Source organism: Trematosphaeria pertusa, assembly GCF_010094035.1.
Source record: "Trematosphaeria pertusa strain CBS 122368 unplaced genomic scaffold BU26scaffold_5, whole genome shotgun sequence".
In the NCBI taxonomy this organism is placed as follows: Eukaryota; Fungi; Ascomycota; class Dothideomycetes; order Pleosporales; family Trematosphaeriaceae; genus Trematosphaeria; species Trematosphaeria pertusa.
In genome coordinates this window covers 97726-115539 of record NW_022987216.1, presented here as the reverse complement: position 1 = coordinate 115539, position 17814 = coordinate 97726, and the positions used below count along the sequence as shown (strand labels likewise).

At 54.5% G+C, this 17814-nt stretch overlaps 7 protein-coding genes across 7 annotated transcripts; 1 reads left to right on the top strand and 6 right to left on the bottom strand.

The window, feature by feature from the left end:
• Window positions 1-1285: 1285 nt before the first annotated feature.
• BU26DRAFT_453295 (uncharacterized protein) lies at window positions 1286-4261 on the bottom strand (the record flags this gene model as incomplete). The annotated part of the gene is made up of 2 exons (XM_033824826.1): window positions 3829-4261; window positions 1286-3777 (listed from the first exon to the last, which is right to left on the bottom strand). Coding segments are annotated over exons 1-2 (2694 nt in total), but the record flags the coding sequence as incomplete, so codon positions are not given.
• A 724-nt stretch (window positions 4262-4985) lies between these two features.
• Window positions 4986-5660, bottom strand: BU26DRAFT_562489 (uncharacterized protein; the record flags this gene model as incomplete). Its single annotated transcript, XM_033833041.1, has 1 exon — window positions 4986-5660. One exon carries the CDS (start codon window positions 5658-5660, stop codon window positions 4986-4988), a length of 675 nt encoding a protein of 224 aa, XP_033685513.1.
• A 419-nt stretch (window positions 5661-6079) lies between these two features.
• On the bottom strand, window positions 6080-7642 carry BU26DRAFT_562488 (uncharacterized protein; the record flags this gene model as incomplete). The annotated part of the gene is made up of 1 exon (XM_033833040.1): window positions 6080-7642. The coding sequence occupies one exon, from the start codon at window positions 7640-7642 to the stop codon at window positions 6080-6082; it is 1563 nt and encodes a 520-aa protein (XP_033685512.1).
• A 765-nt stretch (window positions 7643-8407) lies between these two features.
• BU26DRAFT_603096 (uncharacterized protein) lies at window positions 8408-10396 on the top strand (the record flags this gene model as incomplete). Its single annotated transcript, XM_033835397.1, has 1 exon — window positions 8408-10396. The coding sequence occupies one exon, from the start codon at window positions 8408-8410 to the stop codon at window positions 10394-10396; it is 1989 nt and encodes a 662-aa protein (XP_033685511.1).
• A 1309-nt stretch (window positions 10397-11705) lies between these two features.
• Window positions 11706-13077, bottom strand: BU26DRAFT_517339 (WLM-domain-containing protein). Its single transcript, XM_033828554.1, has one exon. It carries the CDS (start codon window positions 12947-12949, stop codon window positions 11939-11941), a length of 1011 nt encoding a protein of 336 aa, XP_033685510.1. The 5' UTR covers window positions 12950-13077; the 3' UTR covers window positions 11706-11938.
• Window positions 13078-13449: 372 nt separating this feature from the next.
• BU26DRAFT_562485 (uncharacterized protein) lies at window positions 13450-14653 on the bottom strand (the record flags this gene model as incomplete). Its single annotated transcript, XM_033833039.1, has 4 exons — window positions 13450-13627; window positions 13678-14108; window positions 14165-14342; window positions 14481-14653. The coding sequence occupies 4 exons, from the start codon at window positions 14651-14653 to the stop codon at window positions 13450-13452; spliced, it is 960 nt and encodes a 319-aa protein (XP_033685509.1).
• A 1140-nt stretch (window positions 14654-15793) lies between these two features.
• On the bottom strand, window positions 15794-17747 carry BU26DRAFT_517338 (TIP49-domain-containing protein). The gene is made up of 4 exons (XM_033828553.1): window positions 17692-17747; window positions 17196-17642; window positions 16285-17145; window positions 15794-16225 (listed from the first exon to the last, which is right to left on the bottom strand). Exons 1-4 carry the CDS (start codon window positions 17698-17700, stop codon window positions 16133-16135), a joined length of 1410 nt encoding a protein of 469 aa, XP_033685508.1. The 5' UTR covers window positions 17701-17747; the 3' UTR covers window positions 15794-16132.
• Between the last annotated feature and the right edge of the window lie 67 nt (window positions 17748-17814).

Here is a 17814-nt window from a genome sequence, read left to right as displayed (position 1 = left end):
GTCGTCCAACGCAACCGTTAGCCGCTCTCGAGCTCATACACCCATCTCAGCCAAATCCAAGCGCTGCCGTCGCCACTAAATATCGAGCCCCTCATTTAGAGAACCAAAAGGCGCTAAATCCTACTAGAAACCTCGTCCTTCGAGGGCCATGTCTAGGAACTCTAGTAGAGATGGAGGTAATCAAGATCCGTCTACTCGCCGGAAAGCCACTCCCGAAGGTCTTCAATAGGTGAGGACTTGACGCATATGTACATAGCACCCAGGGGAAGAAGTCGATTATGGTAATGTTGCACGCCCTTCTGAGAAGCTCGAGAAGCACGACTATGCGGCGAAGGATGGCAAACCGCTTAGTATTCCCTCCGCAGACACTCTCGCTTCTGGTTGAGACTGAGGCGGTCGATGCTGTACTCGGACGGCGCATTGGCGACACGGGTGATGGATCCGCTCTGGGAGCCAAACTTCAACAACATGTGGAGAAACTCAAGGTCAATAGCGTGGCGACATATGGGAGGCTGGCTAGCATTAACTTATAATGCGACGCACGAAGACATAACGGTGGTAACGTCGGTTATCCCCGACGTGCGCCCAGTTCAGAAGAAGAAAGCAGGACTGATCAACGTCAACGTGCTGCCTTATTGCATGCTTGACTTTTCCGATCGATTCTCCGGTTTTCGAAGAGAAAAGAGAGTGATGTCGGATCGAAACAGGCTGGCAAGTAGGGCGCTGAGAAGGAATGATGTGGAAGGAGCAAGGTCGTATGCTGCCTCAGTGCATTTTGGAGCTTGAGTTTGCCTGACAGCTCAGGGCGCAGCAAGTGGAGGTATCATCTTCGTCTACTTGGGATTGATAGCACCCCCCGACTAAGCACTACGCGTATCAGACGCGGCACCCATATGTTTTTGCTTGCCAATATATGACAGACGAGGATGTACTGTACAAGTGCGAGTTTCCAAAGAAAAAGCGCGAATGCTGATGGTGGCCGCTCGGCACTAGACGGGCGTAAGAATGGAGCGAGTGGTTGGCAGGAGCATATGCAGTATCAATTAGATCTACAGCTATATGCACTGCAGAAGTAGTGCTCGTCTGATGGATTAAGCATGCGGAATCAATCCAGGCGATGAAGATTCGAGAGAGGTGTGCTTATCCAGGGGCTATTCCTCTAGAGAAACCCCTCACTATTCGATTTTACTAACACTTCTTCCTACACACTGACCCATCAATCTAAGACAAGAGCAGCTGCGCTGCCTAAACTCTCGAATAATTGCTCAGCTCTTGCGAGGCTTAAACACGACACTCAAAATCCCTCTCGCCCTTCTTTCACCGAGCTTCCTTTTCGCCCATGCCGAAATCTCACGTCCATGCTCCCTTCCCACCAGACTGGGATCAGCGCCGTGTTCGAGAAATGACTTTGCGATGACCAACAAGGAGGCAGGCGCGATCTCGGACCTGCTCTGGTGTATGGTTGGTGTTGATGAGTGGTAGGGCGCCGGCAGAATGGGTGGCGGGTTAGGATTATCCAACCTGCGGGCCTCTAATATTTGGAGCTCTTGGTTCCGAAGATACACATCAGGGTCGAAGCCCGGAGCCCGTGGAGTTCGTGGATTCATAAGTCCCAGCCTTAGTAGGAACACCTGCCATGGAGAGAAGGCCTCAGGCTGTCCAAAGGTGTATTTTAGCGCGTCCCGAATAGGAAGGTTGGGATCAGCGCCGCGTGATAGCAGCAGAGGTACGAGGTCCATCGGGTGCCTCGCGGCTGCTCCTCGCGGAGGTTTTGGGAGCGGGAGGTCAGTGTCCTTCTGGTTTTGTGAGACAGCCACTAGAAGTCCGTGAGATAGCTCTGCAGGTTCTGCGCCGTAGAATGGTGACGCGGCCTCACGGACGTACTCAAAGAGACAGCTTTGGATGGCGAGATGCAAAAAGGACCTGTTCAAGGAACACCGTTCCTCGACAGCCGTCCAATGAATTGATGGCACATTAAGCTTGTTCGCAATCCCTTGAGTATAGGGAATGCTTCCTTCCTCTTCCCGGTTGGCAAGGTAAGAGGCAGCGAAATCGAGAGCGTTGAATAACTTGGCCTGGAAGCCTTCAGTACACGTCGGATCAGCGAGTAAAGCATACTGAATCGCGTGCGTAACGATAGCCCAAAACTCTTTTCCACTATCCTGCGCCCTAAAGAAGCCCATAGGTCGGGTACGGAGCTCGATGATCCGCGCGTTGCACAGGCGAAAATAGGGATTGAAATCCGGGTCCGTCAAAGCTAGGAATTTGGACCAGATCTCGGGTCGTTCCACGTAGTCTTTGACCGTTCGGTGCAGGTAACCTATCTCAGTATGGGCCAATGGCATTGCTGTGGGTTTCGATTCCAGAAGTCCCTTGCAACAGGCCGTCAGTCGCCGGCGCATAATATCAGCCCGTGCATGTGTTTGCTCGGGTGAAAGTGCGCCGTAGGCGTGTTTCGAAGCAATATCGGGGTCCGCGTCATCAGCGTATGAGAACATAAGCAGTGTTAACTGCCCGATCGATGCCCGGAAGATTTGGAACATTTCGGAAGCTCGCTTGAGATGGAAACCACCCAACCGAGCCAAGATATTCCAGAAAAGGTGCTCAAGATCGGGCGGGAGATCATCCAAACGTGCTTGCAGCTCCTCCAGTCGCTCACCCCCAGAAAGACCATCCATAAGTGAGTCTGTGACCAAATGAACCCATAGAAACACGCCCGACGCTTTCATGACGACATTCTTAATTAAGTTGGCGGCATACTGCTGGTTCAGAATTTCCAATTGCGCGAACCCCCTGTTCTGGCTTAACCGGGAGCTGACGTAATGCTTAATGTCGTTGTACGTGAGATCTTCCAATCTCAAGCTTGGCCTTTGGTGGAATCCGTCTTCAAAAACGATCCATGGACGGCTTGAAACACACGTCTTGACATTAGGCGAAACGAATCTTTGGATCATGGCGATGAGCTTGTCGTGGTCACCGCTGTACTCGTCTAAGCCGTCTATGAAGAAGAAGAGTTTGTGCTCGTCTCCAACTTCCTCCACCAGATGGCGAAAAGCGCTCATGATTTCTTCCCAAGTGATGGGTTTGTGCCACGGATTTCCGAAGAGAATGAACTCCTCCATCTTGTGTGGGAAAGCAATCTCCCACAGTCCCGGTTCTTGCCGGATGGTCTCATACAGAAGTGTGCGGGCTAATCCTTCTTCGGACATCTGGAGTTCCGATCCCGAGTTCCAGAAGTAGAAGGCCGAGACTATCAGTTTCCTCCTCTTGGCCCATTGGTGTAGCAGCTGATGCGTGCGCTCGTGAGAGTAAATGAATTTCATCAGCGTTGACTTTCCTGAGGCTGGCTTTCCGGTGATCCAGTAGAGAGGTTCTGAATCGCCCTCGGCCCATTTGACGAAGTCGGACCACGGATTGTTAGGAGATGTGCTGAATATCCATTCGAAGGTCCTCTCATAAGCCTGCTCGATCTTCTCGGGCCGGTGCTCGAGCTCTCTAAAGCGAACCCAATAGAGGAGGCCACTAGTGAAGCATTGTAAGTCCTCATAGATCAGGGTTTTCCGCATTTCGACCGCAGGCAATGCAAAGGCGTCGGTATTAAGTCGTCTTCTCTCTTCGTAATCATTGTGCATCGTTTGGATGATCTCCTGCTGCCAGCCATCTTGCGCTGCCACCTTGTGGAGAAAGCTTTGAACCATTGTCTGGGTTTGCCTTGCGATAGTGCGCAGTTCCTCGTCCCGATTTGACTGGTTCTGCTGAAGTGTCTTGACCTGATCGCTGTGTGTCCGTTATTATATGCCGGGGTAAGAAGGGGTAGATGTCGCATACCGTAATGAGGTCAGCAGATACAGTGATATTTGCTGCCGATAGGTGTCCAGCGTCTGCCTCAAAGCCTCCACTTGATCCGCATTCCAGATACTCTTCAATGCATCCAAAAAGCTGCTCCACAGTGTCGTCTGCGAGCTCCTCAGCCTGCCCAGGGCTGACAGAAGCTCTGTGATAACCGCTTCGCTATCTCTGCATATCCGCATAATTTGCGTATCCACCGCTGACAGATTTGCCGGCGCTGAATCATGTTGCAACTTTAGCGAATCTCTCAGAGCCTTGTTATGGGATGCCAAATCGTGCGTAATCTTCTCGAGGTTGTCATGCGGGTCTGTTTCATGGTTTGGCTTGGTGCGATAGACCTTGATGGTTTGTGTAACGACCCTCCCGGCGAAATCAACAAACTGTACGACACTTGAAGCTACTGAGAGCGCCGTGAGAGGCTCCATGGTGGCGAAGGGCTGGAGAGGTCTGCGTTGGCGCGTTGGCGGCTTCTTATAGCTGGATGCGGGGCAACAAGGCTGAATCGTAATCCAGGATACACAGTAAAGTCACCGGGCTGAGCCTCGTGCAACCGGCCGCAGCAACCGGAGCGGGAGAGTTGACTGGTTGTGGGCGAATGAGACCCAGGTTGTCCTGCTCTACAGGCGTCCACTGGTGTACCTGCAGGAAAGGAGCCGCTCTCCCAACCTGGTATATAGTTGATCTCATACTAAATGCCGAACGCTGAGTGCTGCAAAGGATCAATAAAGCGAGTGATGTCGCAGTGGAGATAGAAACGGAAAATGGCTTCGGCTCATATGAGACGCTGGGGCGAGTTATAGATGACATTGTGACTAACCCGAAAACGGCTTAGCTTGACCTGAGGTATGCAGCCTCAGGCGCCACACCAAAGCTCCCTCTTGCGGTAGGTTATTCTCCGGATCTAAGGGCTCGCCGTACAAGTAAGTAAGATTAGCTGTCTCATTGTACGCACCCGCGAAGGCCTCCAGGGTAGCTGTTGCGCACGTCGTTCTATCCGGAGAATTCCACACCGTGAGAGGCTCCATACCCCACTCTCATCTCAGGTCAAAGCTATTTTATCCCAATCCAACTAGCTTTTGCGCAGCCTTGAATACGTTTGATAGATCTTCCAAACCGTGTCCTATGTATTTATTCGTTCATGTCCTCTGTCGGCTCTCCAATATCTCAATCCCCGCCCTCCCCAACTCGCCCGCCCACGCCAATAACTCACTGCGCAATAGCGCGTCACTCCCTCTCTCTGCCTCACTATGCATGGCTAGCATCTGCCTCCCAATGCTCACCAACACCCCCCAAGCCCTCTGGGGCACCTCCATTCCCCTCGGAATTGCACCGTCAATGACCCCCCTTAGCACGCCCTCATCGACAGACAGTGCATCCACCTCCCGCATCTCAGCATCCCGGAAGAAGCCCCAGGTTTCGTACCAGAGCTCGAGGACAACGCGCCGACAACCTGCGTTGGTAAGAGTGCCATTTACACCGGTGATTTCGCCGCCTTGGGTGGGGGTTATGGATGTTTGAGCGTTGCGGCGTGGGCGGGTCGTAAGAGCGGCTTCTGATGCTGGGATACGAAATAGTTCCGTGCGGTCCATGGGACAAGTGTTCGCATTCGGTCTCCCGCTATCGAGCCATACTAGGATGCATTCCCGGCCGAAGACGTGACCACGGGGTTTGAGACATACTGGCTCATGATCTTCGTTGAAGACTTCTTGGCAGATACTGCACACGCTCCCTAGGGAGGAAGAAATGGGAAGTCGAACGAGTGACTTGGAGGTGAAGTCCTTCCGCGACGGTAAGGGTCGATCAGGAGGCATATAATTCTCAACGTACTCTACGGATCCTGTTCTGTAGGCACCCAGCAGGACGTTTCCACAATCCGGCGCCCTCACTTATATATGGAATCTTCCCACGGCCCACGAGGCAAGAGAAACATTCACGATGAAACATGTGACCAGACAGGTTTGCTTCCATGGCAGGGCAAAGAAATCCTCTTCGAGCAAGTGCTAAATTGATCGAGCAGACTATGGCATACGCTTTCACCGCAAAGCTCCCTGGTCATGAGAACGGAAATAGTCATGAAGGGATATCATTAAGAAATCTAAAAACTTCCAGAACCGCCTTTGTGACACAGAACCAGACCACAATCTATACTCATTACCTTCTAAAGACCCTGAGAACTACAATACAGTACAGTACAATACAATACAAACAAGGAAAAACAAGGGAACATCGTCTAGTCTTGGAACTTCCCCCTAAACCTAGTCTTGCGGGTACTCCTCCGAGGCGTCCACTCGGGAGGGGAAATGGGCTTCGGCTTATTTGGCGTTCCCGGCGGGCGACCACGCTTCTTCTTGCCCTTCGGGCGAGGAGTGCTCGGTGCCTTCAGAGAGGAGGCTGCCGCGGAGCGGCGCGAGCTGGGGATCTTTGGGGAGGAGGCGATGGCGGGCGAGGAACGCTTTCCGGTTGAGGGACGCGAACGAACAGACGCGGGAGACTGGGACTTCTTCAGCGGGCTGGGAAGTACCAGTTCAGGAGGAGAAGGGGGCTCTGGGATGCGCCCGCGTGGCAATTCAGGCGAGCCTCGCCCGTAGGAGTCAGTATCCGGCGACGAGTCCAGGATCACCGAGTCCCATGTTTCGTCGCTGTCCTCCTGCTGCTTCTGCTGCTTCGATACAACAGCCGCAACCGGCGACGCATCCGGCACGAAGAAGTCCTTGATGAACTTGCGGTTCTTCTGCACCGTCTTTACCTTTTCAAAGAACGAGCGCGACTCGGCGACCCGGTACTGCATCGTGCTCAGGTCCGGACTAGTGCTCAGCGAGTTGCCCTCGTCGATGGGCGACAGGTTAGTGCCGCTCTTTGCGTAGTTGGTAGAGACGGCAATCGCATTCGGCGGTGTGTGCGGGAAGGGGTTTGGCGGCTTGACGGCCTTTGGCCGGTACACGCTGCCTGGTGAGATCGCATCGAAGGCGGACCGAGTCTCTCGCTCGACCAGGCTCATGCGCTTGTCAGCGGGTGGTATCTGCTGCTGCCGCTGCTCTGTCGGCGAACTCTCTGCAGATGACGAGGAGGTAGAGAAGTCGTCATAGGAGAAGCCGTAGCTTCCTTGTCCGGGAGTGACAGGCGGACGGTCTTCAGGGATCACAGGGAGCGAGTTCGGGGACTGGATAGTGGTGACGTCTTGTGCTGCTTGGACGGTGGGGAGCTCGTCTTCGGAGAACTCTGAGCTGGTGGGGATGTGAAAGCCCTCGTCAGTGTCCAACATGGTGACATCCGCTTGCTCGATGACAGGTACTTCTTCGGGGTTCTGTAGGCCAGGAGTTTGAACGTAGGGCTCATTCTGTTCCGCAACCTGGATCCGCAGCTTCTTCGCCGACGGCTGTCCAAGTCCCTTCGTCCGAAGCTTCCTCTTCAACGTCCTCATGACCTGCTCACACTCATTTTCGGACAAATAGCTATCCAACAGTTCCAGGACCTCAGCCTCCATAACCTGTATCAGCTGCTGCGGATCCTGCAGCAGCTCCTGGAACTCCGGATTACGCTCAACGAGGCGGATGACATGGAAGACGGCGAGCTGGATCTTCTCGCGGCTGTTGCGGAACTCAGTAAAGTAGTGATATATGCCGAGGCCAGTTGCGGCGCCTAGGAGTGCTTGTATAAGTGGCCCGTAAGAAGAGAGCATGTCAGGGAGTCCGCGTTCGCCGAAGAGGTAGCCGGTGAGCGTGCGGGCTTTGGTGGAGAGCGGTAGGGCTGCTTGTGGTGCGCCTTGCGCTTGCTGGACGATGGTGGGACTCATGGTCGTGGTGTTGGTGCTGTGTTGCGTGGTATTCGAGATGGGAACTTGCGTCGTTCGTCGGCGCTTTATTCGTATCGATGTTGGAGAAAAAGAATCTGGGAGCGAGACGCCGTCAATGTAAGGTGTGGGATTTGCTTTATGTCTTTGTTCTCGCTGCGTGGACAATATAGCCGCAAATAGTCGAGTCGAGGTGGTATGGCCGGTAAACAAAGGATGAAAGAAAGAGATGGAAGAACAAAGGCTGCGAAGCTCAAAGAAAGTATTCGACTGGTCGCCGAGGGGACGTGAAAGTGGTTGCTGTGGCGGCTACTTTGGCGGTGCGCGCATGTGGCGGTGCGTGGTGTTGCGGTGAACTGTCGCGGTTGGAAACAAGACCCACCCATCACTGAGACCGACTACTCCGAAACAGGCACATGCACCGGTTTCTGGGCGTGGATACTCGATATTGCTACATACTATTGCTATGGCGGTGAACTAGTATATATATCGATTGACTTGAAGTTCTTCAGTGGTGATTATGTGGCCGAGTTCATATCATAACATGTAGATAGAATCATGGGGCAAGACTTCGTACTAGAAGATACTGTATTTTGTTTGCCATTATGCCGGAAATTGTTTGAGGCTAAGATAAATAGCAAATGAATGCAGCACTTGATGGCAAGTAACTCAGGTCTCACATCAAACCCCCGTCTTGTAGGTCGTCGACTAGTGCGCCGCTCTTAAGACCACCTGGATATATGAAACATCTACCAAAAGCGTATCAGCATGAGCGAGACTTATACCACGACGCTGTTGGATGTGGCGGAGACATATACTCACGATGAGAAAGCTTGGAGCCAAATATGGGCGCCACTCTTCAGCCCGGAGATTTCACCCTCCAAGCAGCCAGGGAACGGCCTCACCACCAGCTCGTCACCTTCGGCCTACCAAAGCACCTGCACCATCCCTTTAGGCACTCAGGAATTGTTTACCTCACAACAACCCATCCGCATCTCCTCTCCACGAACGTTTTCCGGCCCCAGCATACCAACAACCTCGCCCTCCATATCCGCGCACATAGCAAGCTTCACCGCTCCCGACCGCGTACAAAGCACCAACACACCTAAAGCTCTCCAAGAGGAATTCCCTACCATCGACGGCATGTACTCCACACCGATCGTGCACCCCGGAGCTCCCTCCATGCCCAACACCCTCATCCCCTCCGCATTCAGCACCAGCACGGTCACAACCACAACCACAACCACGGCTACCGCCGCAACCACGGACGTCGTCATGAAGGACGCTCCAGCCGCCATTCGCGCCGCCTCCTCAGAGCTCGTCGACCGCCTGGTGCGCAACGCTACGGACGCGTACGCCGCGCTTCACCCCCTCGCCAAGAAGGTTGGCGTCGTCTCTTGCAGCCTGGACGAGCAAGTCCCCGTTGTAAAATGGGTTATCTTTGCGCTAGTGGGCGGCGTGGGCGCAGGCATGGCCGCTGCGTATCTGTACCATCGATCCAAAACACATCGACCACCACCACCACCTATCCCGATTCCTGAGAATGAGGACGCGGCGACCTGGAGGCGGAAAGCAAGGGTTGTGGCGGCGTTCCTGGAGCGGGCGCTGAAGACGAATGGAGAGCTGAGGCAAACGCTGAGGGAGACGCGGGAGCAGAGCGGGAAAGAGTTGAAGGAGTTAGAAGAGCTGAATGAGACGTTGCAAGAGGAGTTGGAAGAGGCGAATGAACACTCGAAGGCGCTGCAGCATGGAATCAACACTGAGCGCTTGCTGAGAGAGAAGAAAGAGGTGGAGCTGCAGAGGATTAAGAGCACCAGCAACACGCCACAGCAGGTGCAGATGGTTGGTGGGAACAACAGGTCTGCTCCCCATCAGAGACACTCACCTTTCCCAATGGCGAGTCCCCTCGGACCACCGTCTTCCACCCACAGCTCATCCGGAAGCAGTTCCAGCTCAACTAAGCGGAGGATCCTGAAAAACAGTCCCATCAATCCTCCATCCTCCAGCCAGCGCTCCTCCACAAGCCGCCTCTCAACAACCTCCAACCAACGCCTGACCTTCACACCCCGAGAGACACCCTCGCAACCCCTCACCGCCAGCCAGCGCCGCAGCCGCACACCCAGCAGTCCCCTACCCACCCGGCATCCTACACCCCGCCAACAAGCCCTCAAAGCCTTCATCAAGCAGCGCGTCGAGAGCGGCTGCGCGCGGCTCGAGAAAGGCGACCTGACGTCCGACGAGCTGACAGGCGTAATCGACGGCGAGATCCAAGACTTCAAGAAAGAGCTAAGTTCGACGCCGCCGTCGAGCGGCGGTAGTAGTAATAGTCAGAAGGGAAAGCGGAAGCTATACGAGATCATTGAAACTGAAGAGAGGGAGGAAGGTGATGTGTTTCTGACGACACCCGAAGCCCAGTTGATGGATCCCGCGCATCGTCGAGTTAAACGCGTCGCCACCGCGCAGAAGCTGGATCTCGGCAACATCCCGAAGCTGGAGCGTAGCACCACGGTTCGGCAGGTGAAGCACGGGCGAACGAGCATGGCCGCTGGCACCATCCCGGCCCCGGCACTGACTCCGGTTCTATCTCCTGTAGCTATTAGCGGCCGCCGCTCCAAGGCTCCCAAGAAGCGCGTGAGCATCATTGCTGCCAGCATTGAAGAGCCGCTCAGCCCTCGGCGGAGTCCGCGCAAGCATAAAGTGACGGGGAGTATGAACATTCAGGCGCTGAGTCGGCGGTCGAGGTCACCGGAGAAGTGATGGGAGGCTTATTTCGCAGACTTTCTAAGTGGTTTAGGAATCTTATGCGGGTTTAACGTTTTATGGAGAAGATATTGGATACGTTTTTTTGGTCGTCCAAAAAAATAAATTTGAAGTTCGAAAAGGGGTACAACAGGGAGCCGCGATCGTTGGTGTCCGGCGAGGATTTTGTCTTTAGGTGCGCAGTAGGCACCGTCGTATATGCCATCTCATTCCTGCATCAGTGAGCATTTGCTCGGATGGTGCGATGTGATTCTGCGTAAAGTTAGCTGAAGGTCTCCAGGTTGATCGCTGTACTTCCCATCCATTCCAGAAAAGAAATCCTTCTACTCTACGCTCCACGATACCATGCAGTTCGTGGATGTATGAGAAAGTTGCGCAAATTCACGAAACATACCTTAATAAGACAGGAGGCCTTTATCCCCAAATTCAAGAGTTCTTCTCTCCTTCCTGTCATAACCAACGAGTAGAGCAGCATGTCGGACGCTGGATTTGACCAACACCTCAACCGCCGAGACCACACACCTCCCATCCAAGCCAATCTCACAGACCCCATCTTCGACTGCTGGCCCCTAGGAAGCGACCCCCCACCTCCCATCGACCTCCGCAGCTCTCCCCCCGATCCCTCTGATATCCCTCAACTCATCTCCAACGACCCTCTCCTCGCCCATCTCACCACACGCTCATGCACCCCTCCACCATCCCCCCAAGATAGTTTTTCCCATACCCCTCCGCCCCTCTCACCACCTCCCCCTACACCTCCCGAACCCCCACTCCACCATCTAACCCTCGCCTTCGCCTCAACCCAAGACCCCTGCCCCATCTGTCTAGAAGCCTACAACACCTCCCACACCCACACCCCCATCCGCATCGTCAACATCGCCAACAGCGCAAACCACATGTTCGGGCGCTTCTGCCTTCTAAAATGGTTAAACGCGGGGGGGAAAACGTGTCCGATATGTCGAGCAGAACTAGTCCATGCTGCAGGGTAGGAACAAGAAGAGACGACGAGGAATGAGGAGGATATTGCTATTGCTCCGCTAAGGAGGCCTGCGCGTGGCATGAGAGCTCGCAGGGCTAGGGACACGGCGATTCGGCGGCATTTCCGAGCTGCGAGGCGGTAGATGGTGTTAAGGTATGGGAGGGGGTATAGATACTGTGAGGTTTAGTCGTTTTTCTGAATAGGGGAGGGGACTCCCTGAGTTCCGTGAGTGACTCAAAGACGGATGGGTGATACGACGACGGTAAGGTAAAAGATGACGAATAGAAACACGTGGATGTGAAAAGTAGAATTGACTCGCGGACTGAACTGTAAAATCGTGACATTAAGAATTGCCTGGTGGTGGCAGGCCTAGTCGATACTATACTACTTACTGTGTCTGCTCCGTTCGCGTCTACTACATCAAACCTTGACCCTTTTGGTCGGCTGCTTGTAGGGTGTGCGGATGGTCCCGGTCCCCCTTACCCCGAAGTCTCTCCCAAACGGTATTGCGGCGCTGAACGCAACAAGGAGAAGTAACATCTTCCCAGCATATCCTCTCCTCATGACGCGGAACCACCCTTACTCTGCTCCTCAGCCTGCTTAGCCTTCTTCATCCTCTCCTCCGCAGCCCTCGCTAATATGTCCCTTCTACTCAGACTCCCGGCGGGCACACTCCCACCACCCGCACTACTCACCACCGTTTCCCCTCCTCCTCCACCACCAAGCACAAACTCCCCGCCTGTCCATCCTCCATGATCACACATATCCTCGGGCGCATCCGCATACTCCACATCCGCCACGCTCCTCCCGCCACTCCGCCAATCATCCCTCTCAACCTCCCTCTCAATCTGCTTACACAGCTCCCAAAAGTTCCTATCATGCGGGCCCCACACATTATGTGCCAGCTCGTGACAGAGCGTGTTGCGTATCGTCTTGTAGTCGCGGTAGCCGTCGTACGCGTCTGTTCGTAAACGTAGCTCGATGACCTCGCCACAGTTGCGGTTCAGCCCCAGCGTGCGCGATTCGTGCGTTGTGTGCATGGCGGGGTCCATCTCTGTAAGAAGGGGCACGCTGAATTTGTGCGTGCGCATCGCGGATTTGATACCTGCGTCGTCGCGCAGGCGCTCGAGGAAGCGCAGACTGCGGTCTGGGTTCGGGAGGTAAGGGAGCGGTCGGAGGGTGTGGAACGTGTACTGCGCCTCTTCCTGCACTTTGTTCCAGTCTCGGTTTCGCGCGGGGGTTGCGGCTTTGATGGGGCTGGGTCTTCGAGGCGCGGTGGTGGCGGAGATGCTGGCGTTGAGGGAGGAGACTTCGGCGGTCGTGCTGCCCATGAGGGTTATCTTCTTGGAGGCAAGCTCGGAGATGGGTATGGAGGGGTCTTTGAAGGGCGGTTTCTGCAGGCCTAGCTTCGGGTTGATGAGGAATTTTTGATTTGACGGGGGTATCGAGAGCTCTGTGGAGACTCTTTCGGAGAGATCCGATATGGTAGCGTCTTGTGCGAAGGAGAATGTGACCGGTTTGCCGTGATGTGTGAGCGTGAGCTGTATCTCGTCGGCGGAGGCAGCGGGCATGGTGGTATCGTGAGTTTCGTCTATTGATGTCATTTTCAAACAGTCTGCGTATTGTAAGTAGGAGGATTAGTTGTGAGATCAATGTAGCGTTGTGCTGCCGACTGTGAGATACGGGCCTCGTCGGTGACGTTCGCAAGGCTTCCATGCGCGTCGCCATCGCGCCAGATTTGTCATCGCGCTAAGACGCATCACGTGTAGAACTATTCACGCCCTAGCGGTTCGCATCTCACACAAGCAATGCATAATATGAGTCGGCTACTGAAAGCTTTGATGACAACATACACTGAAGCTATGTACATAACATCTGAAGTTTTTACTCTAGCCTCCGCGTGAGCGATGCGAAGTTTAATGAGATATGGGTATCGATGCTCATATCCAAACGACGGCCAAAGCCCAATCCATCCAAACAATATGGTCGATCCAAGGTACGCCGTGTAAATGCCCAAACTCGCCCTAATGTATACAGAGAAGCTCTCCAAGATAGTCGTTCAGACCTGCTGTTACCTGTCTCCCTCGCCCTCTTCCGCTGCGCTCTTTTTCTGCTCCTCTTCCTTCTTCTTTTCCTCTTTCTTCCTGCGTTCCTCCTCTTCCTGCTTCCGTTTCTCAGCGTCTTGGCGATCTTTTTCGATTTGCTCGGCGGTCTTGAGCCATTCTTTCCGGTTCGGGTCCCATGCGTGCCTGAACACATTAGCTGCGACTCAATACCTAGAGGGAGGATATCTACGTACCCCTGGAACTCTGTCACGACAAGCGCCTTCTCCTGGTACTCCTGGATCAAGATCTTGTCGTACGAATACGGAACCTTCGCGATAACGCCCTCAAACACAGTCTCGCGCATCGGATATAGATCTGAAGTGTGATATCGATGGTAGTTCTTGCAACTCCACACTCCCGGCGCGGTATCCGGATGCGTCTCGCTTAGACCAGTGATATCGATAAAGAGACCGTTCCTAAGATCAATCCACCGTGCATCGATGATGTTCATGCCGTCTCCCCGTTCTCGTTCTCTTGCCATAGGGTTCACGTCGAGCAGGTATTCACGTTTGACGCTGCCGTCATCGGAGACGTATTTGTGGTGCGTCTGATTGTACCTTTCGCCGAGGAATGCGAGTGTAGCGCCCGACACTTGCGTGTCCATATCCCAGTCCCAAGGTAGTCGCTGCAAGCGAGCGTCAGCCTAAGCATGTCTCGCCTATAATGATGGATTATATTCACCCTTCCGTTCCACCACCATCCAAGCAATGTCCCGTGTGCTATCCATGTATCGAGGCCCTCCTGTCGGAAGAAGTCGAGGTAGGCGCGGATCATGTGTAGTTGTGTATCGGTGCGCTCGTCGTCGGCAACGACGCCTTTGAAGTAACGAGCATCATAATGTCCCATAACGTCGCCTTCCCTATTTGAAAGTTAGCCATATTCTGAGCCAGGCGTCGGGACAAAAGCCTCGTGAAGAGGTGCGTCCTTGACCATTGAAAAGGTTGGGGCCAAAATCACTGGAGGGATGCCGCTCCTCCAATGCCGACGGGAAACGTACCCAGGCTCGTGAAAGTATTTCAATCTCTCCTTCTCCTCTTTGCTCAGCCCCCGCGCCTCCATCTTCGTCGCAGTCCTCTGTAGGCCACTCCTCCCAGGCCTGACCGGCGAGGCCACTGTCGAAGCAAATAGCGAACCCCCCGCAATCGCCGCCGCATATATCGAGAACTTCATCTCCGCGGCTTTGGGAATCCGAGCTCGCGGTCGAGGCTCGTCTGAAATAGGAATATCGGGTCGAGCTTGGCGTCTAAACGGAATGCGGCGGAAGTTGGTGAACGGCGTTACACCGAGTCCCGCGGTTGGAACAATGCTGAGGATTGGAAGGGAATGTTGGTGGGCCCAGAAGGAATTCCCTCGTGTCTCTAGAAAGCGCGCCGCGTGAGGTTTTCGGATATCGGCAGGAATGACGTCGTCGGAAAGACAGATTCTGGAATCAGCACTCGTTCATTTCTCAGCGGGAAGGGACAACAGCGCCAGCGACGAGCGAGAGCGACGGCAAGAGTGGCAGATAAGACGCATCAGCACAAGGCGGGCCATGGGAGGCTTTAAGGGTAAGGAAGGACGACGGCCATACTTTCCCGTCCGTGCTTCTGGGGACGGCAGCATAGCGCCACCGCTCAAGCCGCACGGCGAGCGAATAGGCAACGGGTCGCGTGCCGGGTTGCTGGTGGCCTCGGAGGCAGAGCGAGTTCTGGGACGAGCCGTCGCATCTAAGCGCATGATGCCCTGCCACTAACGCGCGGCCTTGGTACGAGCCCATGCCGGATGGGGGAACATGGACGGCGTCTCCCTTGTACTCGCTGCTTCCATTTCGCATACTCACTCTTGCTTAAACCCTCCCCAGATATGAGGCTTCTCACCGGCATTGGCCTGCGCTGGGGCTAAGAATAACCGGGTCTTGTGGGTGGGCTGTGAATGATGATGTCGTGTGCCGCAGTTCCTAAATGCGATAAGATCGACATAGAGCGATTCTGCCAGAAACCGGGCGCGCGATCTGCATCTCATCGTCTGCCAAGCTGGGAGAAAGCCCGACCTGCCGTTCCCTCCCGCACACGCTCCCCAACGGCTGGCGTCGCCATCAGGCCTCTTGGCGGTATCGAGCACGATCTCTCCTTTCACGTAGAGATGAACCGTCCCTCTCCGCAGTTTTCTCAGCTGTTGACCTGCTCGAGCAATGTACGAAGACGTACAACAGTAATCGCTAGTCTCAGTCAAACCCTCGCTAAGCGCTTGAGGTGACGTACGCAAGCCTACTGTGGTACTGTGCGTCCAATCTAACAAAACTTCTCTGGCGAAGCGTCAGACGACGCCATCCTGACAGCGCGGAGCGCCTCTCTGATACGTCCACGTAAGCTCAGTGGTTACAGATTCACAGCTCACACGGTGCGAATCAGACGAACCTATAAAGGGGACGCGGCTCCGGTTCCCCTCAACTGCGAGAAATGCCCAGCTTATTACACTCGCATCCCGAGAACAATTATTGCCCTTCGAACGGTTTCACACCAGGCGGAATTGGAATGTTGAACCATCGGTTGACAAGCGTCTAGTGTTACATGTTGCGACTTTTCCCACGCCTAATGAGGAGCTACCTCTACCCAAGCGCTCAGTAAAACCAGACACCTGTGTACGCCTAGGAAATGATGTCTAGGTAGCTTAAGACTCATCCATCACATCCGTACCGTTCGTGACTGCAAGGGATACATCGCCTGCATCGCCGATGAGACGCTTCTCAGATTCCGTGACAAACTGGTTCACTCGGATTAGCAACACAATTTATAAGAAGAATGCAGAGTTAAGAATCTCACCTGCACACTTCTTGTCGGGTCGTAAAACAGCGCGAAGCTGCGCTGCACGTCGTCGATGCTGACGTCTGAACCACCACGTTTGCTGCGAATAAGATCCGACGTGGTGATTAGGTTGCTGGCGTATCTCAGACCCGTTTCCTGACCGATCTTGGTGAGTAAAGCAAGCGCATCTGGTGAGACGTCGACTTCCTCTTCCTGCGCGCGTATTGAAAGAATCTGCTGCATCTCCTCGCGCGAGTATGGATGCGTGCTAACAATGACCACCCGATCCAGAAAATCGAGCGGTAGGCCGTGTGGCGATCGATAGTCCGTCCCTCTTATCTGTGTGTTCCCTCTGTTACTTGCCATAATGACAATCGGTGCTAATTCGCTCTCGAGCGCCCGGTTGATGAAGGAGAAGCATTCGATGTCGAGCATGTGGACCTCGTCGATGAACAGCACTCCCGGCACGATCTCCGCCTTGCCCTCCTCTTTCCATTCGGCAATCTTGGTGTTGATCTGGTCTCGCACCTCGCTTCGGATCTCGCCAGTATCGCCGGAGAAGAGGGCCAAGAAGCCCTGTGTGCGCGAGTTTATCACATCGATCTCATGTAGGCTGACCGTGTGCACTACCTCGCGCCGCTGCTGCAGCTCGCCTTCTGGACACTGCACAAACTTAGTATCTATGCCCATGGCATCGTAATCCCTCGAGCGCGTGTACGATCGGCCCAGCTTCGTGATCTTCCCGGAGGCCTTATCGATGGAAATGATGTCGCCGGCCATAACCTTCTCCTTGGTCATCGCGTCGATCATCTTGGTGCCCATGTCGTAGACAGTTTCCATGTCGGTCGTCTTGATGGTCAGTTTGCCTTGCTTGTTGCCCTGGGATCATCTTCAGCTTCTGTCCGTGAGCAAAGATCTGCCTGTCTTACCCCTGTGACACTGCGATCAATCTGTATCTCCACGACCTCGCCCTCAATGACCTCGCTCTCCTCCGTTATCCGCACGCCTATGGACTTGCGAAATGCCTGTGTGAGGGCCTCCGTCTTGGACATTTCGAGCGAAAAAATCTCGGACGAGGCCAACATCGTGAAGGGCACGTCGGCGCCCAGCGACTGCGCCATGCCCATGGCGATAGCAGTCTTTCCTGTACTGGGCGGGCCTGCAATGAGCACCGCGCGGCCAGCAATCTTGCCGTCCTTCGCCATCTGCAATATCACAGCCGCGGCTTTCCGCGCCTTTTCCTGTCCTACTAGTCCTTGCGACGACGGCTTGGGCTCGAGAGTGTCGCTTTCGACGCCGAGGCCGCGAATGTGCGAGTGCGCCGCGATGAGGTTGAGCCCACGCAGCTCCTTGCTCTCGGCGATGGTCGTTATGGGCTGCCACTGTTAGCTGAAATCCGCACAGCGGGGCGTCTGCAAGACCTACGACAGCCATGGCGATGTGCGGGCGTGGGGGCAACGGCAGGATGTGCTTGTTGCTCTCGCACCGCGTCAACTGAGTTTGTCGCGAAGCTTGAGCTTCAGCGCACTGACCAGGCGCTAAGAGAGG

Excerpts from the sequence above, each read along its gene's own strand:
- BU26DRAFT_517338 (XM_033828553.1), bottom strand. Across the intron at positions 17,146-17,195 it reads TTGATCGCAGTGTCACAGGG|GGCAACAAGCAAGGCAAACT; the intron begins GTAAGACAGGCA and ends AGATGATCCCAG. Across the intron at positions 16,226-16,284 it reads ACCCGACAAGAAGTGTGCAG|TTTGTCACGGAATCTGAGAA; the intron begins GTGAGATTCTTA and ends CGAGTGAACCAG.
- BU26DRAFT_517339 (XM_033828554.1), bottom strand. The coding sequence starts at position 12,949 with ATGCCCGCTGCCTCCGCCGACGAGATACAGCTCACGCTCACACATCAC.